The sequence below is a fragment of the Daucus carota genome, chromosome 4 (genome assembly GCF_001625215.2).
Source record: "Daucus carota subsp. sativus chromosome 4, DH1 v3.0, whole genome shotgun sequence".
Classification (NCBI taxonomy): domain Eukaryota; kingdom Viridiplantae; phylum Streptophyta; class Magnoliopsida; order Apiales; family Apiaceae; genus Daucus; species Daucus carota.
Window position 1 is genome coordinate 32,326,278 of NC_030384.2, and position 24,897 is coordinate 32,351,174.

A 24,897-nucleotide genomic window follows, 5' to 3' on the forward strand; every position below is an offset into this window, starting at 1 on the left:
ACTCTAGTATTGTAGTCCTATTCATTTAATAATAAAATATTGTTTAAGAGTGGATGTAAAGAGTGTTGTTGGAGATGAATATACATTAAATTGTTAAGAGTGAATATTTTATATTATATTTGAGGAATGACTTAAGAGACTATTGGAGATGCTCTAATGTGCTGGAGATGAAGTGCTAATTATTTTTTAATAATCAAAACTGGAGTCGATTTAGTTAATTTAGAAATGACAAGTAGGAGCATAGTTATGATGAAGAATCAAATGTAGTTTGAGGACATACAGAAAAAGAGGAAAAGAGTTTGTCCTTTAGGAATTAAATAAGGCGATGAGGTGTGAAAAGAGAACGGAATCCACAAACAAGCCCGAAACAAACAGTTGCAGACAAAACCAGCGTTCAGAAGGTTAAAAGTAAAAGCAAAACAGACCCCTCGCCCCTTTTGCTTTTCCTTGTGACCCTCACTCCCATTGCACCATTCTCATCATCCTATTTATCATGCGTAGACGAGTCAATTTTCACTACTATTCTGCCACACTTTTCTGCCCAAGCTTTTGCACAATCTCATATAACAAAAAATGATTCAGTTGCTAAATGTGTTGTGTGTACATCTAATGTGGCTTGTTGTATACTATTTTCAGGCTAAACAACATAAATGCTATTCTTACTTTTCTCCCTCTATTCAGAGCAAAAAGTCGAAAGAGGAGGGGATGGTGTGTTTCAGGTGAGCTAGGCTGTTTCTGAGGCATTTATTCACATTTTATCACCACTCAGCCTGCTTTCTTTAAATAACAGAATCTGCTAGTCATACATTCCATCTTCAATTTCAAGCTAGTTTTATTAAGTTCTAGTGTTTTTTAATTATAGTTATAATTTTAAGCCTGGTTTTTCGCGGTGAGTGATCTGCTGTGACATGAAGATTATTGGAGTGTCGAGAGCTTGAAATTCATGGTATATGTGTAAATGAGTAAGTGTGTGTGTGTGTGTTTTTGTGCAGGGAATGAAGGTTGGAGTAAATGCATGCCTGGCTCCCTGCATGCCATTTGCAGAATCCATCCAGTGAAGTTGATGGGGTTTGGAGAATGGCGTGTGAGGAGCCGTGCATGCCACTTTTTTACTTTCTCCTTGACTCTGCACACTGCAGCGTCAACGTTTGTTATTCTTGGTTGATGTTCTTGTGCTTTTAACTGTACGGAACTTTATCTGCGTATCAGAAACCTTGGTGGTAACTTTGTTATTTTACCTGTTCAACCTGTATGTTACTCCTTTTTTTTACATGTTTTTAACTATTCACGTGTTATTGAAATTCACACATTTGAGAGGCTCAACTGCTGGTAGTTATTCTAGTTATCAAGCCTCTCATGATCTCAAGTGCCTTGATATGTAAATCTTATGTGTTTAATTTACTTGAAATTGCCTTTTAGTAAGGCAGCTGTAAATCTGTGATATCATTATATTGATCTGCAATGATCTCAGTGTGTCTAGATAACAGTTTGGATTCTCGTATTCATTGTAATGCTTTGTGTCCAAGATTTACTAATATTCAGATGAGTGGAAGAATCATTTGCAGGGAGATCTGAATATTGTTAACACGCAATAACAAGTCGAGGCCTGTCCAATTTCAACAATAGCTTCAATGTCAAAGTAGCTTCTTAGCACTTGATGCATGCAGACATAGCAGTCTGGTCTCTTTCTGGCCTCTTCTCAACAGGAATTTTCTTCATGATGTAGTCCTCAGCACCAATTACCTCCGTGTGAATGTACATGTGCTCCTTGATCTCCTTCAAATTCTCATATTTGTTCATGGCCTACGCATAATTGTACATGTTTAGTGTTGGTCCTTGTGGAAACATGGTTGAGTTGTATACTTTATAATTAATATATCATGCCAGCATTGCACAGGCCACAAGGTGACAAGGAGCCCAATCGACTGCTCAACAAATATTGGGCTTGGAGCAGCCTAATAGCTTCTGGGCTTGTAATGCTTGGGGAGGCCCAACAACACTTGGGTTGAAGTGGATACATAGTTACGGAAGCAGTTGGATTGTAAAACAAGTCCACCACTGCATTCACAAGTACCTTGGAGAATTATATTAATTAAGTATTAGTAAGATTTAAGAAAATACGAATATTTAAGTTGTTTAAGATAGTACATAATATTGATCTTCTCTTTAATAAAGTTCTGTTTTATTCTGTTCAATACTCTATAATATTTAGTTCTGTTACTCATTAATGGAAATGACCAGCTTTTTTCTTTATACTAATAATCGTTTCGGCTGAAACCCAACTTCCAACAGATGTTAAAACTTGTTTATTTAAAGAGATCAAATAATTCGATACTATGCCCAAGGTTAAGAGCCCATTGTTTCGCAAGTGGAAACCAACTTTTGTTATTATTATATTTAATTTAATCTAATACAATGTATGTACTTGGTTGCTCACATTGTTTAGATTATCTTCATCAGTAAAGTTGCATATATGCTATGCCACCACTGCTGTTTTCCTCCGTTATAAACTTATACTCCCTCCGTCCCAGTCATTTGTATACAAATGGCTGGGACACGGAGATCAAGAAATTATGTAAGATTTGAGTAAAGTTAGATGAAAAGTAGGTATAGTGGTGGGAACCATTTATATTTAATAATAGATTTGAGATAGTAGAGGAAATTAGTGGGTGTAATAGTGTTTATATTATTATAGAATGGAGATAGTGGAAGAAAGTAGTTGGTGTAATGATTTTTTATATTATAAAAGTTTACTACTTTTGGGATGTATACAATTGATGGGACGTCCCAAAAAAGAAACTGTATACTCCCTCCGTCCCATTTTAATTGACACTTATTCCTTTTTGGGACGTCCCAAAAAGAATGAACCTATTAAACTTACTATTTTTGAACACTACTTTTCACTATTACACCCACTACTTTCTTCCACTATCTCTATTCTATAATAATATAAACACTATTACACCCACTACTTTCCTCCACTATCTCAAATCTATTATTAAAATTTTGATGGGTCCCACCACTTTACCAACTTTTCAACCTTTTTACTACCTTTTTCTTAATCTCCGTGAAAGTCAAAGCAGTTCAATCTTTTCGGGACGGAGGGAGTACAATTCATTGGGACGGAGGTAGTAATATAAAATGGAACATCACAAAAGTCTTTTCCGCGATGGAATCAAAAATTTAAAATAACTGTGGCTAAAATGAAATGTTCTTAATTTTTGGCCGCTGGCCGGCTTAAATCAGAAATTCTACTGCTTTTTAACTGAAATTTGAGGTTTGAAATAAAATTCTACTAGAATATATCTTCTGTAATCATGTAAAACTTGAGTTTTGTTATTTTCTACCAAATTATTCAATTTGTTTATGATATTATTCATTTTGTGCATATTAATTTTTTTGCCATTCGGTATTTTTCGAGTCGAACTCGAGTGCATCGGAATGGAGGTTTCTGCCTATTAATTCGTGTCCAAAATGCCCGTTTCTATATATTCTCTGGAGAGCAGAACGAACAAGCACTCCTACTTCTGCAGATGAGAAGATCCGTTGAAATTTAATGTCTACTAGATTATTCAACAAGTATCATCTTCGAGTTGAATCCACACAAATAATTCGATATCAGTACCATATACCTTTTAAGTCCATATGATCCATTATCACTGTGTAAAAAAATGTTAACAGAACAAGGCTTTTTGATGCTGGAGACATAAGGATACCATAACATCTACTACATCCTATCTGCAACTGGGATTTAATTACTGCATGCATGCTGAAAGAGTAAAAACAAAGAGGAAATGAAACAAATACGGAAAGAAAAAAAAATCTGATTTCCCCCTTCGGCAATATAATTCATCTTCAACCTAAGTTGCACAAATTTATCTTACAAGGTCTGTGTACAATTTACTTTTCCAAACTCTACATATGAGCTAATCAGTTATTAGTGACTGCTTGTGTTATGGTCTGTGTAAACCCATAATTTCGTAAGAGTAAACAAACATAACCATCCTGTTAGAAATAGTTCTAATAATATTCCCACACACTTTCCCTGGACCATCTATCAATCTTCATTTCTCATTCCAAAGCTCTGTTTACATTCAATTTCATTCCCTCACTTTACTTTGTGCTCTTTTCATCCCATTCCCAAATTCACTTTTTCTATTAAAACAATAACTCTCATCATCCCAACCTCCACTTTGTTTCTCCCCTAATCTCCCTTTTCCTTTTGTTATTTATAAAAAGATTCTATCTTTACAAAAACCCTTTGTTTTTCTTGTATTTTTACATATAAAATCATACTCTACGAGCATTAAATTCATCAAGCTTTCGTCTTTCTTGATATTTCTTAAAAAACAAAGAAAACCCCAATGGGTAACACCGGCAGTAGCAGCATAAACAGCCGCCGGCGACTCATTAGTCGCCGGCGCCACCCACCATCACCGCCAACACAACCACCCCATCAAGAAATCACCGCCAGTCAATATGTATTCGCAGCTGCTATACCATTACCTTCTCAAAACTCGAACTCAAATAACCCTCCGCAGTCCTATCAATACCCAGGCTACCACCAGGCTCCGCCGGCGCCGTACGATCACCACCACCGGCCACCACATGTGGACCCCACCAACGCGAATTGGGTCGGTGGGAGGTATCCATGTGGGTATGCAATGCCTGCTGTTGCACCTTACGTTGAGCACCAAAAGGCTCTCACTATTAGAAATAATGTTAACTTAAAGAAGGATACTTTGCGGGTCGAAACCGATGAAGATGACCCCGGAAAGTTTCTTGTTACATTTACGTTTGATGCAACTGTTGCTGGAAGGTACTACCTTTTGCTTTTGCTTGCAAGTTTAAATTTTTACTTGTTATGTGACAGATGGATGACTTTGATAGTTAGTTGCTGCTGTGTATTTTACGGTTTTACTTGAAAACTAGACTTATCTTGGCACAATTTGATGGAATTGAATATAATTATGTCAATGAGGGAGAGGTTGATTTTTGTAATACTAAAGCAGGATTATTTGTAGTTTCCGGTATCGTTTGGTAATCTATAGGCATATTCCAGCTTAGATTGTGAGAACGCTTTATTAGAAGGCAGTGAGGCCTGTTAAAATTTGTAGCACGCAAGCAAAATGTCAGTTCATAAATCCAGACAACTTGTTAGGATGACGAAGAGTAGAGACATAGAAATACAAGGAAGGGTGATTCTATAGATACAGCAGCTAGGATGAAATATTTGTACATGTATGGTCTAGATAACAAGATTGATAGGGAAGACCAATACATACGTGGGGACAAGTATTTGCAGGAGGCCCGTGGTTGACAACTCAGACTAAAGTTTGGCCAGATAATTTTCGGAATTGGGTTTACCTTGTTACAGACAGTTGTGTGAGTTTAGTGAAAACATCAAATCTCCTTTTGAGCATGTATATCTGTTTTTTGGGTTTTGATTACAAGTTTGCGGAAGCTGATGGTTTGTATGTACACTTTAAAAATTTTAGTGTAGTCTTAGCTTGGAGACAGTGTTAATTTGGCAAAGGATGAAAAAATTGTAAAGTTGCAGCTCAAAACCTTTAATTAATTACCATGGTCCATTTTGCTGTAAAAGGTCCTCTTGGCATGAATATATTTACAAATTTAATCGAAAGTTGACTTGTGTATTGTTTGCTGACATGGGGTGCTCTTTCCTGTTGCTTGTTCATTCCAGTCAGCATATGTGAGGCAAAACTTACTCACAAAAGAGATGTCTTTCAGTTCATATCTTTGTCTTCTCTTTAAGAGAGGACATCACTATGTTTCTCTGGCTAATCATAAGAAAGGCTAACTTGGTTTCAATTTTTTCTTGACCTCCATCCAGTATTACAGTTATTTTTTTCACAAAAGAGGATGAAGACTGTAACCTGACACCAATGAAGAAAAGCATATATGCACCTGTAACTGTACATTTCGAACAAGGTTTGGATCAGAAATTTAGGCAACCCTCAGGAACAGGAATAGACTTTTCAGCTTGTGAAGATGCAGAATTAGTAAATGACAGTGAACTGGAAATTTATCCACTAGTAGTAAAAGCGGAGACATCCCCGAGCAACCAAAGAGGGTTCGCAGATGGAAACCACGAGGCTGGAGCCAGCAACTCCCAAATTACCCTAGCCATGTTTGAAAAGGATAGGGGTGGATATAAGGTACGAGTGCTGAAGCAGATTTTATGGGTAAATGGAATGAGGTATGAGCTGCAGGAGATATATGGCATTGGTAATTCGGTTGATGGTGATCTAGACGGAAACGATCGCGGTAAAGAATGTGTTATCTGCTTGTCAGAACCTCCTGATACAACTGTACTTCCATGCAGACACATGGTACTCCCTCTTATTAATTTTTTTGAAACATATGAATGTGCTTTAGTGTTGTTTACTTCTTAATCTTCACAGTCTAGCAATGTTCTCTTTCATACATATGTGAATTATTTCCATGGTTGCTTGCCCCTTTGTGGCCAGAAGTTAGTTCCTTCATTTGTCTGTGACTGTAGATTTTTTAGTCTATGACCACCACCAAAACATTCTTAAGTAATGAAGGCAAAATGAATAATAATAATTGGCTCCTCGGATGGCTTTTGGCAATGCTTCTTGTCAACTTTGATAAATTCGCTGAAAGTTTTAGCACTACACATGTTAAGAATAACTACTACTACTATTGCTGATGAGTGATGAACTATCTCCGTCACGAGTACTTCCATTTAATCCTAAATTATATTGATTTACATTGTTCTTAGAAACTAGATCGACTTCGTGAAGACTCTTGCATAACACGCACTTTGCGTCCTCTCTCATCAAATCTAATACTCTATTGTTTAATATGTGTTTTATAGCCCATGTATCTTGTAATTAGGATTTTTCTCGTGGTACAGTGTATGTGCAGTGGGTGTGCCAAAGTTTTAAGGTGCCAAACAAATAGGTGTCCAATATGTCGACAGCCAATTGAGAGGCTTCTGGAAATCAAGGTCAACGGTGAAACTGAGGCGAGCAAAGATGGGACTCTGCCATGATTGTGCTGTAAATAAGATCTTTTCAGCCCCTTCCATTTTTCAATCATCTTCTCTGCTGCATGACTAGGTTCTTTTATAACTATCTGGAATCTCATTCATATCAGATGTATTCAGATATAGTGATATTTATTACTCAAGTTCATAGCATTAGATTCTGTAAGGCGGTCATGTTTGCATGATTTTGCCGACTGTTTGGTGACATTCTTCTTGTACAATTTGTAATGCGAGGTATATAGTGCGTTTGGTTTGTATTTGCTTTGTCGTTTTGCAGGCACATGAGTTATATTACTAATTTTTGCATCTGTACTATTAACTTCCTATTTTTTCTTTCACTTCTCAATAATCAATTGCATCCATATTGATGTAGCTTTTTGGAGCTGCCATAGCCAACACTCCAACAGTAGGCCTTAATCCGAAAAGCAAAATCTCAGTGCCCTGCATTGCAGAGTAGGTGCATCTGGCCGACTAGTTTCTGCTTTGTCAGGTTAGCAAGGGAAAGCAGATATTGCCTGTTGGTTGCTCTAGCTAATATGCTTCTGGCTGAGAATAGTCATGAATAACATTCTCAGTTCTCACTTTCTTCTTTTAGATGGTTCTTGCTGCAACCGCAAGGACCAGGTACCTTGTAGAAATGATCTTAAAAGTATTTCACAATTTACAGACCAATCTATCTATTATTACTAGCAAAGATCATATATATAAACCATCAGTAATTAACATATCCTGCAACAAGATCCGTTAGTTAAGCTGCTCTGCAAACAAATTTAAATGCCGGTACTAATCAGATTATGGCATGTTATGCTACTTCAAGTAACATTTGTAGTTGTGTGAAGTAACATTTGTAGTTGTGATAAAATAAATAATATGAACCATAGAACTTTTTAGTATTAACAAGAGTGCACATACAAAAAGTGTCGTGTTTATGTATTATATTTTAAAATTATTTTTCAACACACACGATGAAAAAAACATTTACATATAAATTCGATATAGGTGAGAATCGAACTTAAGACCCCACCCCGGGGACGACAAACGGATAACTCTACTATTGAGTTACTCTAAACCAATAATAGACAGATTTTTTAATAATTAATATATTATATTTATTGTTATATATAATATAAATATATTTTAATATATTTTTACGGCATCTCTGAAGATATGGATAATTTTAAATATATATTACTACAATTCTTTAAAGGATAACAGTCCACAGCAACCGATTGTTGTGGAGCGCTTAACCAACACCCAGATTCTGGGCCGTTGGATGCATATTCAGCGGCCAGGATCATATTAAAATTTTAATATGTCCAGCGCTTTTTTAGCGCTGGACGGAGATTCCCATGTTGATTAACAAGTCCTGGCAACCGTATGCCAGGGACCTAGTCCCTTCTTTAAAAGTAACTCGTATACTTCCTTCTGTCAAAAAAAAAAACTCGTATACTTCCAAATTCCAATCACTAGATATAATTTCCGATCACTAGATATAGGAGTTATCTCCTATCAGATAACAAGCATAAATAATTGAATCTTATTTTGATGGAAAGAGTATATCCTGAATGGATCTGCATAAATTGATGACGGTGAGAGAGAGCCCACACAGTCCCACACTCACATAATTTATTAGGAGTAATAATATATATCACCGTCTTGCTCTTCAAAGAACTAGACTACATATCAATTTCAATTTCTTTCTGTTTCTTTTAGCTCTTATCTAAAAATCAAATCATGTCATGTATGTAACTTAACAGACCCTGCCAGACTCGTTGATTCATCAGGTATTTTATCATCAACCAATTTTTCACCGACTCGATCATTTCTTTCGATATCATGATCAATTTGTTCTAGTGATGAATTCTTAACTGTATGTGTGAATGAGCAGTTTATTTATAATCTGTGTCTTTAATTATGATAAGCTGATGATTTATGTGGCAACTGGAGGTTTGTTTAGGACTTAAAATGAATTGCTCTAAGATGATCATGATTATGATCTTGGAGTTGTTTTCATACTCTGATATAGTATCTATATGTTCCTTGATTATTCCTGTAATTCTTTGTTGAACTCTGTGGTATACTATAAAGTAGTGAATATTTGTTTGGGGAAATCGATATATTTGAGCTTATAAGCTTATCAGTTATCACTAATATCGCGCAAACTAATGATTAATTGAGGTCCTTAGCCCTAAAGTTTGTGATGTATATATATGGTGTGCAACTTAATATAGAATTAGTTCCCGTCAGCTGATAATTAGATGTACTGATGTAGAGTTCTATTTTTGAATTTTGTTTGTCCAGTTTTTGGACGGAAAAGAGGTAGATGGGGGTATACATTACCTGCGTTCGTTCTCACATAAATAGTATTCACACATAAATGGCTAATGTTGGATTTGATACATAGGTCTTCAAAGCATTTCATGGAACTCTACCCTGCAGTTTTTTGCTACTTTTCTGTAAATTTATGGCAATGTCGAGAGTCTGTGTGCTTCAAAAAGTTTATCAGAGTTTTACCATAATTCGTTGCAGAATATCATTTAAGTTTTCCCGGTGGTCGAATTTACCAATATATAGCCACAGTGCTTCCTATATAAACGCTTTTGCAAATAAGACTGCATTTTTTGATTGCATAAAGCTTTAAAGTCTTGTGAAGGTGAGTAGTTATATCGGCAATGGCTGCTACATGTCTGTTTTGTACTATATATACCATATACCAGGCTTCATATATCTTTAATATTCATGTATACCCATATAATAAATAGATCATGGAGCAGTTTTATTGCTTTTAAGTGCTTAATATATATTTTCTTAACTAAATCTCTTTGTGCAGGTTAATATTCAGAAATAAGTTATTCAGATCTCGTTGATTGCTGTAGTTATGGGGCATAGACATGAAGTTAATACATCTCAAATGTTTGAAACTGATAGTAATCATGGCTGGCAATATACAGATGATTCTTATGCGCACTTCGGTACTTATACTCCCTTTATGGTCTTTTTTTCCCCTTTCTTTTTTCATTCTAGCTATAAATAGAGGAAGCATGGATTATTTACCCAATTGCTACACTGCACACCCGATTCTCGAGGGTGCAAGGATTTTTAGGGATTAATTAGTTCAGTACTTAGTCGATTCCTTAATCACTTAACTACCTTATACTAACAATTGTGTTATATACAATTGTGTTATATTACACTATATATTACATTTTAAAAAATTAGAAATCTTTCTTTTTTATGTGTGTCCTCTCCGGGTACCTGGACTTACATAGTCACGTGGAAATGCAAATACATGTATGGAATGAATTTGGACTTATATTGTATGCTGTTTTATTTAGTGTGTACTTTAAACTAATGATGTTATATATACTGGATTGGGACTGCAGCTTTGGCTGGTGGTACTGCAAATGAATCTCTTCTTCATCCTGCAGAGAATATGTTGACAGACAATCCAAATTTCTTTCCCCCCTGGATTCCTTCTTCAGGTTTAGATAGATATCATCCCTCAAGTCACACTGTTGAAGGGCCAAGTCACCAGCCAACCTCTTTTGGGCCCTCCCGTGATCCATATCCACATTCTTTTGCTTCTGGAAGCTTCTTTATGGTCTCTGAAAATCATGGTCATCATACATCTAATCATAGTGGACAAATGTTTCATGAGGGAGGAAGTACAAGTAGTTATGGTGTAAGCTCATTTGATCTCTCCGTGTCTTCTGAGTTGAGGCGTGACAAACCAAATGTAGAGCTCCATCATACTCCATGGGATAATTTTACTTTCAGACCTATATGTACCGGAAATAGTGTCACTACAAGTGATGAAGATTCTTTCACGAATGTGAGAAGCGGGGCTGACCTTGTCTTGGGAACAAGCCTAGCCAGAACCCATTTATCAAACAACCCTTCCCAGCACTCTATGTCATCAGAACAATTTGGTCAGAATTCTGCTACTCCAGCAACGGAATGGAACCAGACCATTATATCTACTGCTCCTCATGGTATTGTTTATGTATCATGTTAGTTAGAGTCTAATAGGTTTTCTGGTTCTGACACATTTTTGTAATACATATTTCCTAAAAATCTTATTCTGGAATGAGCAGACACTACTATATTCAACCGCGAAACAAATCGCTATGTCATGGAAGGCGGTTATCCTAGTGCTCCACCTCACACTGGTGGATATGATATTGATCTTGTAGCGCACAGAAATACTGGGACTCCAGTTCCTCAACAGAGGCAAGGTACTCTACCTCAGCCTGTGCAAGGAAACCAAACCAGCTTCACTCACCAATCTATCCCAGCATTTAGGTCTTCTTCAACTTCCCTTCATGTTGCATATTTAGATGAAAGTTCTCCATTAGTCACAGAAAGTTATTCTTCCAGATATGCAAGGCCATCTCCGGATGAAGGATGGCATAACAGTAATCAGAATGGACAGACAAGGTTCTTGAGTGAAAGACGCCGACCACTATCTTCTGAGGGTGGTTTCTACAATCGATTCGCACAGGTGCATACATCTTTGATTTTCAGAAAATGGTGATATGTTATCTTTAAATAATAAGGTCTTTATTTTAATGCAATCACTGATAGTAATCTCTCTCCTTTTTTGGATAATGAATGCCTACGAGAATGATGGATGATTATTTAATTATGCCAAGGAAACCATTGATCTATTGAAAGCATTAAAGAAACTTTGGCAGCACGAAATGTTTCCAGACTTACTAATGGAGATATTTCTATCTTGGTTGATATATTAACAAGATGTTGTGATCCATGTAGGTTGCTTGGTTGCTGTTATAAATCTTTGTACTTGAGGAGGGAACATCTAGATTATTAGCTTACATATTTATTTTTAAAAATCTTTTAGATGAAGTTCCTATTGAATTTTGTGTAAATCTTGATCCTCCGCCTCCTCCCCCTATTCTCTTCTGTCATTTTTAACTGAGTAGTCTACTAAAAAAATCTGATGTAGGGGCTTGCACTTGCGGATCAGTCGAGGCTGTATGGATCTAGAACTTCTCTTGATCAACATAGGGACATGAGACTCGACGTAGATGAGATGAGCTATGAGGTCATCTGCACACAATATATCCCTTTCATTCTTATCACAATCTGTCTGTCAATATTTAACTAGGTACTTGTATAGGAACTTCTTGCTCTAGGGGAAAGAATTGGGAGTGTAAACACGGGTTTGTCTGAGGATTTGATCAGGATGTGTGTGACACAGTCTATCTACTGTTCTTCGGACATAACAGAAGAGGAAGGAAGCTGTGCAATATGTCTGGTGAGGATATGTTTTATATTCTGAATTAGTGGTTGCTGAACTCAGCTGAAAAAAATTGAACTACATTTTCGAAGATTTATGCATGATATGATGATAAGCATTTCTTCCTCCATTCTATTCCTTAGTATAGACTAGAGTTCAGTCCTTCAATTCACAAAATATACATATCCTTTCTCCTATTCATATCTTTCACAAATCTCATTACACCCTCATTTCTTTCTCTTTTACCTAGTTTTTTTCTTGTTTTCAATTTGTCACATCCAGCCAAACACAATATTAGTGCCTGACCGAATAAAATAGCAGTTGTCTGCTATTTCTGACCAAATAAATTGTTTTCTGCACATCTCTTTTATTTGGTGTATGAATTTCACTCCCATCTGAAGTCAGGCACTGCGTTGTGATTTTCTGACTTCTATAGTTGGTATATTATTTAATACGTAGCTGTTTTATGACAATATAAATTTCCCATCTGTACAGGAAGAATATAAGAATATGGATGATGTTGGGATGCTTAAAGCTTGTCTCCATAACTTCCATGTCGGTTGCATCAGAAAATGGTTGTTGCTAAAGAACATCTGTCCAATCTGCAAATCTTCAGTGGTCGCTGATCGTGTGAAGGATAAATAAATTATCTAGTAAAGTGCTTTTATCTGATGTGATTATAAAGAATTTCCTCAAAATTGAAGGAATTTGGGTCCTGTTTACTCAGCTTTGTGTACTGTAAATATGGAGCGAACAGGTCCTTATTTAGTCGATCTAAAAGGTGCTGTGGCAATTAGTTCCTCAAGCAATATATATATATATATATATATGTTCAAGCTTGTTGGAAAATCTGCCATATATATGTTTTATGTTGGTTCACCTTGTTCTGTCGTATAAAATTATTTTCTAATGTTTTTCTGTTTCCTCTCCCCATATTATTTAGGATCCTCTTTTGATCGTGTCTACAGTGTACAATATGATGTTACTAGTACAGTTGATTTTAAGATCTTGAATCTTGATTCTTGAATCTTGAATATGCGACCCTTTCTTCTTGGTTATATGCAAGCAGTACAGAGTAGCAACATCCAGAAGCTTTTCAAGTAAATTTTATATATCACCAACAGTAACTAAACATGAATTTTTACAGCAATTATAGAACCCTTCAAAAATTAATGAAATATGAAACTAATGGTGGATCAGACCAATAAGTTGTTATTCTAGTGACCCGTGACCCTTTAGAGAATGTCGATTTGATGATGAGAAGAAAGAGGCTTAGCAACTGAAATTGAGTTGCTATCTTGAGCAGGATTCTCATCAACTTTCCCTTTCAAAAGTGCACGGCCTTCTGAAAATGATGATGATCCGCTAGCTTCAAAATGTACATTATGGAAGCTGTTTAGCTTTGGGGGTGGTGAGTGGACACTGCTGTTTAACTCTGGGGATGAGTGGACACTGTCCACTTCACCCTCGTCGCACGGAGGCGGATCACTTGCCGTTTTTGGTGATGGAGCTGCTGAACCTTCTGCCTGCCGGTTCTTCTTTATGTTCTTTCTCGCGTCTTGCTGCCACCTATGTAGAGCCTTAGCTACTCTTTCATCGAATATCGTCGGCTTCATTGTTGAACCCATCTGTTGGACGTTTATTACGGGACGGAGGGAATATCAAGTAAGAATGTAAAAACAATCAAAACTCGAATTGGTAATATATTCTGATTGATTTACCTGTGTCACCAAAGCATAGAGAGGAAGAGTAACATAGCTGCACAATATCTGTACGATGACCCTGAGGTTTTACATTACACACAAAATTTTAATCACTTAAAGATTTAACCTAAACCATATTTACAGGGAGATTGGGCAATACTGAATACCCCATTGATATTCTGATGATCACATCTTCTGTTTTGTCGTGGAAGCACGAACGAGTTCCAAATTCATACTGTACAAAGTTTTCAGTTATTATTAAGCAACAATAGAACAACTGAATTAGAAGTTTATGGAAATGCGGTTGCTTACCCAAGCCCATGCAAAGAAGGCAAACTGAAATGCATTCTGTAAGTGGGGACAAAAATCAGCAATTCGAAACTTCTGAAGGTTATATATCTATGTTATGATGTTGGTTCACAGTTATTGCTTACCTGAAAAAGAACGAAATGGATGAGGTAGAGGAGAAGGCCGGGACGGTTAAACCAGAAGAGGTCATTGTCTGGTTGTACCACAGGGCTACCCTGAACCAGCTGCCCTCTGTCTTGAATCCTCAATCCCATCTTGGTTATTATCACTTGTAGCTTTGTTCCCACTAATAGCACAATCTGTAATTAAGAACACGTTTAAACGTGAGCCCGTAAAAATATTTATATTGTTTTTGTGAGGACACAGTGATGCATGAGTCTGAGAAAGATATAAAACTGATGAAGCTCACAATCAGGGGGACAAAGGGAAGCCACAGATAAGACTTCCAGCCTGTCAAAAGAAGCTAGTATCAGCAATTGAGACTCGTGTGATGGAAATAATTGGACTAAGTTCTTTGATGAGATTAGGGCTCCTTACTGTTAGTGTTAAAGAGTATGAATAGCACAGAAAAAAACCAGATTGGTGGGCTGCAATCACATACACAGATGAATTCATTAGCATCCTATTTTTCTCAGTTATAGACTGATAATTTATAGACTGATGGTCTTGGTTAGCTAACGAGGGACATTATTTTCACCTGATACCCACGACGACTTTGAAATCTTCTTCAAGTGATCTGTTAATGTACTTCTGGAAATCAAAGTTGGTCTGACTCTGTGGAGCCAAGTGTGCCTGATCATGACGAGTCATATGTGTCAGCGAATAATTGCTTTCATTTTCATTTCAAGTCACGGTTTAGTTCTTGCTTAACTTCTATCCAAGACTTACAATAATAAATCCATGGCGTAGGGTCAGGTAGTCCACCTTTGGAACTGATACCAGAAACTGTCTAAAAAAACAAACCTGCAATAGTTGCAAATATTATACATCTTTCTTATATTCACGCGTTATCATTTCCATCTACAACTGTTCTAGACTTACAATCCATATCAAAACTGGCGAACGACACCAGAGATTTAAATGCCTTCTCCCAAAGGTTGTATCTCTTGCAAACCTGTATCTTTCAGAATCTGCAATGGTAAACCAGAGTATCTCAGCCTTTCTTCGAGAACAATGGGATTGCATTAGCAGTGAAAAACATGCACTTTTCCTCAATTTGTATAATGCTTGTTTCAAACATGTAAAAGCAGCCACTAAAGAACTAAACTCAATATTACCTTGTGAACACTGATACTCCAGTGTTTTTGTTTCTGATTCCCAAGTCTTCCACATGCGCATCTGCAACAAGATAGCATGCATTAGATGAGTTATAATTCAACATCCATTGAGGCTGAGGAGAGGACGGTGATTACCTTAGCTCTACTTAAGGCCAATGTAATTATGCAGTAAAGCACGTGAAAAACAGCCAAGGCGAAGATGAATAAGTGCAGCTGATGAATCGCATCCTCAGAGAGAAATTGAACTTTACCCTGAAAAAAGTGCACCTGACACTATCAAATCGCGTAGCTGGTTTTAAAAGTGCTACAAAGTAGTATCATCTACTTCAAACATGCATGCTGAGTTATTTTTGAATTTCCAGGTGAGGTACTGTATATAGATGTGGAATAATGTGAAGAATTAGGAGCGCGTAAAAATAAAGGTCATGCCTTGGCAGCACATTTATCTACGGAGGCAGCAGCAGCAGCAAGAAAACGGTGATGACTTGTTTCTGTCAAATTTGTAAAGGATAAAAGCCTCCGGTGGCCATGATCACCATCGTAATCTTTCTGTGCTTCCTCTTCAAATTCCTTATCGCAGGGAAGCCACGAGTTTCCAATAGCTTTAGGTATACATATTTCTGATATTGTTCCTTTCATAACTGTCAGAAGCAATGATATGAATCCCAGCAGCATAAGTTCTGCAAGAAGAGAGCCAAGTAAGTCTGTGACCATCTCGAATTGCCATATAACTAATATCATAGTTTTCGAGACAAACCTGATTTTATCTTTTCAAGTGCTTCATATAGAGCACTTTTGTTTTTCCTTTTCAGCCACTGCAATGCATATAAAACATAAATTGTACAAAGAATATGAATATATCATTATTTATCCTAATTTGTTCATATCACACATAAGAAATATAAAAAAGAGATGTATCGGCACCTTTCCAATGATATGAATTATCTGTTCAAGGCCAAGTGATATAGATATGATCACAAGGCAGACAAGTGCAACAGCCCAAGTTGATGATTCCTCCATTGATCTACCACCTCCTGCTGTCATTTTGGTGTGCTCAAGATTTCAGATTATTCGGACTTATCAGCTAAAAAATTGGAAGTTATTAAATTAGTTAAAGAGTATTGGTTAGTGCAATGACATGGGTTTGTGAAGTTTTATATAGAGCATTAGCAAGGTTAGTGTGAAGGGAAACTTAGAGAACAATTTACAGGTGTTCAGAGTTGGAAGTATTTTTCGAACACTTGCATAGATGTTAGATGAGTGTAAATAAAGGCATATTCTTGCAGGGTCTTTAATTTGTCGCGACTGAAGAAACTAATCAAAACGTGGATCTGTATGCCAAAACGGAGTACAGTATTATAAACTGTTAGCTTGTTTACTTGTGCACGAGGCGATATGCCTGAGACGGCTGTTGAATTCTTTTCTTCCTTTTTTTCTAAACAATTTGACCTCTTTCTGAAGGGTAGCATACTTTCTACCAATTCAGTAGTAAGAAGTGATTTTGTTTGTTAAAGTCATGGTGTGAAAGTAAAATGAAGAAACAGATAAAAAGAAGCACATCTGGTAATAATAATAATGGAGATGGTATATCAAGTAAACATGAAAAGACAAAGACAAGGGATTGCGATGGGAGTGGAGACAAAGACGCTAACTCAAGTGCTACCACATTAATTTCCTTTCTTCATGTGGCTTATAAATCATACTGCAAGTCTGAGAGCAACAACTTAGATGTTGCACAACATACATGCATTTGCAATTATACCAACCAAACGATGTTTTTTCTTCGAGTATATTCCTTCGTTTATAATTGCATACTTTTTTAAAAGCAGTGGCAGAAGCTGCATAAAATCAGATTTTTTTGCAAAATTTTAAAAAATCCCGAAAGAGTCAATTTTCTGCTGTTAGACGCTATAGAGCCTGACATCAATGACTTGTCAGTAGAGCTATTCACGAACAAGCTCGAGCTCGGCTCGATAAAAGCTCAGTTCGGCTCGGTTCGTTAAGAACTCGAGCTCGAGCTCAAACACATAAATGTGTTCGTTAAGAAAACGAGCTCGAGCTGAGCTTTAGGTGTGGTCGGCTCGAGCTCAGCTCGAACTCGTTTGGCTCAAGCTCAGCTCGTTAAAACTGGAAAAAATGCAATATTTTTAGGATAATTTCGTAATGTATACATGTTATTGAACGCCGAATTCAACATATAATATATCAAATCGATCAGGAGAATATTAACTATAATATGGTACTATCAAAACACATTAAAAATTTTATTTGGCTTGCTATTTTAAGAGTCAAGTAGCGATTTGACCTTATTTTTTCTGGCTCAGCTCGACTCGGCTCGTATTTGTTTGTGAACAAGCTCGTGTAGTCGGCTCGTTAGTTAACGAGCTCGAGCTCGAACACAATTTTTTGTTCGATAAGAAAGCTCGGCTCGATAGAAAAAAATTTAAAGCTCGGCTCGGCTCCGTCAAAATTCAGCTCGGCTCTGTTTGTGAACAGCCCTACTCGTCAGGGTTCGGGACACGGTGGGCATAGTTGAATAGTAAATCCAGAATATGGAGCAATGAGCATGAACTTTGAAGATATACATGGAGAAACAAGTGAATAAAAAGAAATGACCCACAGCCACATGAAGTGTTTTTGTGTGTTTGGACCCTCCACTTACTTTCAACATTTATTTGTTTCCATGTATTCTCTCTTGTGTCATGACCACCACAACTGTCGCTGCCATTCTAATATGTTCATTCCCTGTTTAATTCTGTATTTATTTGCTTCCTGGGATATCCTCATTTCCTCTCCACCTACCAAACTCTCTGCACAGTGCACACTCCCTTGAAACTCTGGCTAGTAACCTAAATTGTCTTAATATTTTCAAGCTCAATGGCATGCAACTCTCCCATATGTACTGCCACTCTCCTAGGAGCCATGGACAGTCTTTGGTTCCAACATTTGATTCTTCATCACCTACCGGATCCGATTTTAGTACCCGAATCAGTTTCTTCAGAATCATTTACTTCATCATCAAGCTGCACCTCACAGGACTATGCATTATCTGATCAATCTCCACTCACTCACCAACAGGTACAAAATTTTCGACCTTCCATTTTCTAAGACATGGTATACATTTACATGAACCACTCCATGTATACTAAATAGCTAATTTCTTATTGTACTGCAGAGTATTAGTTCAGAAGTAGAGGAAAGGGAGAAGATAATTGAGTTAGTACTGAAGCAAACTCGACCCTCGAGAACAAACAGAAGCAAGACTCGGTCTCATTCATCAAGACATTCAAGGAGTAAGAGATACACTGGTTCAGTGATGAGGTTACAGAAGACCATGAGCTGCAAGACCTTGGAGGAGCTTGAAGTTGAAGAAGTAAAGGGATTTATAGAGTTGGGCTTCAGTTTTGATTCCCAAAATATGTGTCCAAGAATGATGAGTGTCCTTCCTGGACTGCAAAGAATTGGCGAGGCCTGTAGCTATGAGGAGCTAATTGATCAAGAACTAGCTGGTGCTGGTGATGGCAATGAGGAGAAATCAGAAGCAGGGGCGTATAGGAGGCCATATTTATCAGAAGCATGGCTTATAAGAAGGCCTGATTCACCACTTTTGAACCTGAGAATTCCAAGAAATTCGAAAGCTGAAGATATGAAAAAACATCTCAAGTCCTGGGCGAGAACTGTGGCTTCTGTTGTTCACCAAGAATCTTGAATTTTTACCAGCTCCTTATGCATATACATAATAAACTATATTTCTTCAACTGTACATATACTTAGTAAGTCACTTTAAAAGTGCATTTATATTGGGTTTGTTTAGAAATTACTCCCTCAGTCCCTCCCATTTCTTATCAATTGGGTTGGGCACGGAGGTTAAGAAATATGTATAAAGTAGTGGAAAAGAGAAAGAAAAGTGGGTGAAGTGGTGGGACCCATTGATTTTTAATGTATAAAAAGAAGATAGTGGAGTAAAAGTAGTGTGAAAAGGAAAGAAAAGTAGAGAAATGATGGCACCCATTGACTACTTTTAGTAAGTTTTGAAATGTAAAGAATTAGATGGGACACCCCCAAAAAGGAAAGGGTAAGGGACGGAGGGAGTAGCAGCCAACTAGCATAATTATCAGTTTCTTGTAAAACTTAAATAGCTGATTAATTCAAACCAAAATCTCTAATCTAAAAATTTCAAACACTAATATAAATGGATTAGTAGTCAAATCTCTCAAATACGTCAAATCTCTAATTTTGTCCAAAATCCTGACTTCAAAGCAGGACCATTATATAAGAGGGATTTTGGGAGCGGTTTTTTTACTGTGCCAGAAGAAGTTCTTAAACTTCCAATTACATATTCAGCATATAGGCATAGAACATAATATGCAGAAAATGGTTCAGGCAATAAATTTGACATAAAATGATATTGTTAAATTTTGATTGGGATGACATCTCGTCTCAATGATCATATTATTATGTGGAGAAAAATTTACTCAATGTTATGTATTTGGCAACAGGAAATTGTTTTTTTTTTCCCCCCTGACAGAGGCAACAGGAAATTGTTGGTCAAGTAGTTTGACAATACTGTAATGTGATTTGTTTTTAAATAAACCATCAGAATAACTGCAGATTTCTTTTTCGAATAGTTCTAAGAATACTGTGAGGAATTTTAAGTTAGGTTTTGAAAAAATTCTGCAAATATTTTTTTAATCCTGCAAATGATATGAATATTTAGATAATTTTAAGTAATATTGTTTCTTCATGTAAGATCTAATATTGTTAATAGGTAACTTGTCAATCTGCAAGATTTTAGTTGATGTTATTGGTCATGTTATATCTAGTATAAGAGTATCTCCAAGGGTGATTTCTAAATTTGTTAGCTATAATGATTATGTAAATTGATTATACAAGTTTTTTGCTAAAAGTAAAGAAAAACACTCTAATGAGGTTATGTATAATTATATCAAGCTAATATTATGATATGAGAATAATAGTATTCAGTTTTATTTCTAATTCTAGCTTAAGCCAGCTGTCAAGTAGTGCACATTTGGCGGGAGTTCCTGTTAGAATTAGTGTTAAGAACTGGTGACAGTTGTATAAATACGAACCTATGTCTTCATTTCAGAGTTATGAAAATACATGTTTACTCTTTCTCTTCTCATCTCTCTCTCTAAATCTCTCTCCATCTCTGTTTCTTCTCTATAGTCCATTACAGGTTATCAAACCTGTATCAGTGGTATCACAGCATTTCGGTCGTCTCTATTCGGTTGTAGGTTGTAGGATTAAACTTGTAGGATTCTGGCGCCTGCGACTCGGAAAACTTCCGCTACAGCCCTAAACATGGAAGAACAGCTCAAAGAGCATTCGCGAACCATAGATCGCAAAATTGAGGAACAATCTCGTTCCTTTGCGAAGAAATTTGATGAAAATGATAAGAAGATTGATGAATTGATGAAGATGATGCGAGAAGTGATTGCTACACGATCATCTTCGGCGTCGAGACACGATGCAAATCGTACTGACAGTGCTGTGGTTACAGGTAATCAAAATCCTCGACCTCTTAGCTATACTCCGAAAGTTGAATTTCCAAAATTCACCGGTAGTAATGTCAGGATTTGGATTAAGAAGTGTGTGAAGTATTTTACCTTGTGTAAAATTCCTGATGATCAGAAAGTAGACCTTGCATCTTTGTATATGATTGATAAAGCTGAAGTGTGGATCTCTAATTACTTGTCAATCAAAAAGAATGTGGATTGGTCTGAGTTTGTAATTGATTTGAGTGCAAGGTTTAAGGATGAATCAGGATTGAATGTAGTAGAGCAATTTAATAGGCTGCAACAGACAGAAACTATTGAGGATTTTATTGATGAATTTGATAATGTGAGATCTCTCATGGAACAAAATCATTGTAAGTCTAAATGTAAAGAAAACCCTATCTGTTACATAGGGATGATAACTCAACAATAGAACAGGACAAGTAAATAACACTACGCCTGCACCGGAATCGGAAGATACGAAGACAAAGGTTGAAGAAGCCATCTACAGTCTTGAAGGAATAAGTTCACTGGAAGAAGTTCATTAATATGTTCATGCCTCAGTGAAGAATAAAGATTGAAGTATTCAAGATTGTGGAAGCAATGAAGATGTTGTCCAAGTACTCTAAAGATTTCAGTGCAACCCCTGAAGCAAGATATTTCTATATATCTTGGTTGGTTATTTATAATCAACAAATCGAAGCAACATCTAACCCGGAATGACTGATCAAGTTTATTATCAAGCAAAGGATTCAAAGAATCATTTCAGTTCGAGTCGTTCGTGAACCAGACCAGTGCACAGGACGTCAGGACGCACGAAAGTATTCAGTGGATTCGATCAACGAATTAATTGATCAAGTCAATCGAGCTACTCCAGGATTTACTGCCAAAGGAAATTATCAATTAGATATATATATATATATATATATTAATTGTGAATTATTTTGAATTTAAATAATTCAAGTAATTAATTAAACACAATTAATTATATATATATATGTATATTTAATTCCTATGCTAAATGAGAAAACTCCTGAATCTGTCTAAGTGTTCATCAAGGGAAGCACCAACACTGTTAAGGCGCAAACTTTGACTAAGTCAAAGTTGGCGCCTCAACCTCTCTCAAACACTTAGAAATCTTCTAAGTATTCACAGTGCATACACTGTATCCTTCAATAAGCGCAACTTTTGACTTTTGGTCAAAGTTGGCGCCTCACATACATGTGAAGGATCAAGCGCAAGTTTGGGTGCTCCAAAAATTATCTAAGTCATAAGCCATACAGGGTCACTACAGCGCAACATTTGACCAGGATTCCAGGCGCAACTTTTGACTGGAAATTACTCAGAATTACTCTAAGTAATTATCTCACACTGGATTACACTCCATGAGCGCAAGGTTTGACTGGGAAGTCAAGCGCAAGTTTTGACTTCCCATTGTACAAACCTTGGCGCCATGTTTGACTTGTGACTATGTTTTTATATATATATACATATGTATATGTATATGGAACCTGCGCCACTTCATGCATTCCTGGGACTTAGATTTATTTTGATAAATCGAACTCGTCCAGGACGAACTCAAGTCGTCCAGGACGAACTCGTTAACCATGGTTAGTTGTTGGAAAGCCTATAAATAGAGCTTAGTATTTTCATTTGAAAATAACTACACACTTTGTAAAGTGCACACACTACACACATACGAGAGCTTAGATAGAAGATCTGTTTTGATAGGCGTTTGTGTGTAGAGTGTATTGTAGTCTCTGCAGCCAACCTTCGGGTTTGGATTTATAGCACCTTCGAGGTATTTATCAATATACAGATATACCTTGGAAAATATTGTGTGTTGGTTTAATATTTTCATATCCTCAGAAACCGACCCAATAAATATCCGGAACACGAAACACATTACAGGACTGCAATTTATTTATCCGCAAGATTCGAAAGAATTTTAAATTGTAGTGAGTATCGTATTCAACCCCCCCTTCTACGATACTTTGGACCTAACAATTGGTATCAGAGCGCAGGCTGATTGATATACAAATCAGGATCCTTATCGTACGGAAAATCAAGAACCTAGCTTTTGATATTTGATAAGGGGAAATGTTCTTCCGGTTTGTGTTGCTGAATTTGTCCGTAGGCCTAAGCAAGGATTATCTGTCGGATACTGAACTTTGGACCAGGACTTATAAATTTATATTTTAAATTTTAATAAGTTTATTTTATAAATTTAACTTAATTTATTTTAAACTTATTAATTGAGTTTATTATGAATTAATTAAATTTATCTTATAAACTTAATTAAATTTACTTTATAAACTTTGCTAAATTCTTTTAATAAATTTGCTTAAATTTATTTTAGACTTGTAAAGTTTACTCTTAGACTTTATCAAGTTTATCATAAATTTTTATAAATTTATTATTTAAATTTGTATAGTTTATGATTTAAATTTAAGTTAAAATATAAAATATAAATTTAAGAGGATTTAACTGATTATGGATATAAGTTCAAGTTCAAGGGTTCAAATTCATTTGTTCTGGAAGCTATGATTTAATTGGAGACGAGACACTTGAATATTTTCAAAAGTTAAATTTATCTAATAAATTTTAATATATTTACTAAATGAATTTGAAATAAATTTATTCTAAACTTATTCAGTTTATTATGAATTTATTTGAATTTATTTTTTAAATATAATTAAATTTACTTTATAGATTTAACTAAGTTTATTTTATACTTTATTTTCTTTCATCTTTTAAAACTTAATTTTAAAATTTATTTTCTTTATAATTTAAACTTAGTTTAAATAATCAAGTGTCCCGTAACCTTTTTAATTATTCTACACCAAGACAAATCAGATTGACATTTAGTTGAGACAGATCAGGCTGACAGATTACAAGACAAACACCGGGATTTCAAATACCAGATTCTCAGAACCGGTAATGGAAGTACATTGATGACCCAATCCAATTGATTACTCAAAGGATTATTAGAAGCAGTTTTCTATGTTCGACAAAGCTGATTGTGATTCGAAGAAGATTCTATTGAAGACTAATTTGGTACTACTAAGAGTGGATTTTGAAGAAGGCACTTCAGGCCTTGATCTGAGTAATTACTCCGACTTGATTATCAGATCACCAGATCAGGATGGAAATTTGCTACATCTGCAGTGAAGCATCTTTCCAGGGCTCGGAATGTCAACTTTGAATGGCACCACTGGTAGTAGGAAAAGAGAAGTTTTTACGGACGAATCTTCAAGGGATTTCAATCTAACTCAGTGATTCAGGGATATACAATTACCTAGTGAATTGTACCAATGCTAAATCTATCTGGAATCAGCTGAGATCAAAGACAGAGAACTGTGGAGGTTTAAGGATATCATTATCGAGTTACTACCGCACCAAATCAGTTTCGTGCATTTATGTCAGAACCTTAGGATTGAACAAAAGAGTTTGTAACTACTGAATTTGAGGAAGCTCACGTCGACGAAAGTTAACACTTTTGAAGAATGTGAGGACAGAACTTCAAGGATTAGCATAACATTGTCTGAGAGGTTTAGTCATGTCAGATTCAGATGGAATCCATTGGTTTCAAGTGGAGACTCTTCAGGGTTCAATTCAACAGGCTGTTTGAAAACTGAGTTGGTCAGCGCACACAATATTTTTGGTATCTTTAGCAAAAGAGGGTTGCTATATATATTTGAAGCCTCGACAAACAAGGATGATAGGGCTTGTCTGAAATTCAAGTGGATGTTTTGAACGAAGCATCACAACAAGTTCTTATGCTACTTAAGGAAAGGTG

The 24,897-nt window shown here is 36.2% G+C and overlaps 4 protein-coding genes and 1 long non-coding RNA gene across 6 annotated transcripts; 4 read left to right on the top strand and 1 right to left on the bottom strand.

The window, feature by feature from the left end:
- The first annotated feature begins 426 nt into the window (after positions 1 to 426).
- LOC108217721 (uncharacterized) lies at positions 427 to 2,234 on the top strand. The gene is made up of 2 exons (XR_001806240.2): positions 427 to 719; positions 993 to 2,234. It is a non-coding gene; the product is annotated as an uncharacterized LOC108217721 (long non-coding RNA).
- A 1,827-nt stretch (positions 2,235 to 4,061) lies between these two features.
- LOC108215847 (probable E3 ubiquitin-protein ligase LOG2) lies at positions 4,062 to 7,290 on the top strand. Its single transcript, XM_017388439.2, has 3 exons — positions 4,062 to 4,819; positions 5,855 to 6,353; positions 6,902 to 7,290. The coding sequence occupies exons 1-3, from the start codon at positions 4,365 to 4,367 to the stop codon at positions 7,037 to 7,039; spliced, it is 1,092 nt and encodes a 363-aa protein (XP_017243928.1). The 5' UTR covers positions 4,062 to 4,364; the 3' UTR covers positions 7,040 to 7,290.
- Positions 7,291 to 8,594: 1,304 nt separating this feature from the next.
- LOC108215699 (uncharacterized) lies at positions 8,595 to 13,203 on the top strand. Of its 2 annotated transcripts, none has more exons than XM_017388245.2 (8): positions 8,595 to 8,817; positions 9,864 to 10,005; positions 10,417 to 11,025; positions 11,128 to 11,335; positions 11,411 to 11,534; positions 12,000 to 12,098; positions 12,174 to 12,311; positions 12,789 to 13,203. In XM_017388245.2, exons 2-8 carry the CDS (start codon positions 9,912 to 9,914, stop codon positions 12,936 to 12,938), a joined length of 1,422 nt encoding a protein of 473 aa, XP_017243734.1. In that variant the 5' UTR covers positions 8,595 to 8,817; positions 9,864 to 9,911; the 3' UTR covers positions 12,939 to 13,203. The 2 variants fall into 2 exon arrangements, with proteins under 2 accessions (XP_017243734.1, XP_063947434.1); XM_064091364.1 differs by having other exon boundaries at positions 8,636 to 8,817; positions 10,462 to 11,025.
- Positions 13,204 to 13,377: 174 nt separating this feature from the next.
- LOC108217885 (MLO-like protein 6) lies at positions 13,378 to 17,006 on the bottom strand. The gene is made up of 15 exons (XM_017390785.2): positions 16,507 to 17,006; positions 16,340 to 16,397; positions 16,012 to 16,262; positions 15,718 to 15,834; positions 15,583 to 15,643; positions 15,347 to 15,435; positions 15,194 to 15,268; positions 15,003 to 15,097; positions 14,843 to 14,892; positions 14,715 to 14,755; positions 14,431 to 14,604; positions 14,309 to 14,344; positions 14,164 to 14,231; positions 14,015 to 14,075; positions 13,378 to 13,921 (listed from the first exon to the last, which is right to left on the bottom strand). The coding sequence occupies exons 1-15, from the start codon at positions 16,624 to 16,626 to the stop codon at positions 13,529 to 13,531; spliced, it is 1,689 nt and encodes a 562-aa protein (XP_017246274.1). The 5' UTR covers positions 16,627 to 17,006; the 3' UTR covers positions 13,378 to 13,528.
- A 1,237-nt stretch (positions 17,007 to 18,243) lies between these two features.
- LOC108217733 (uncharacterized) lies at positions 18,244 to 19,340 on the top strand. The gene is made up of 2 exons (XM_017390613.2): positions 18,244 to 18,660; positions 18,758 to 19,340. Exons 1-2 carry the CDS (start codon positions 18,460 to 18,462, stop codon positions 19,289 to 19,291), a joined length of 735 nt encoding a protein of 244 aa, XP_017246102.1. The 5' UTR covers positions 18,244 to 18,459; the 3' UTR covers positions 19,292 to 19,340.
- Positions 19,341 to 24,897: the final 5,557 nt, after the last annotated feature.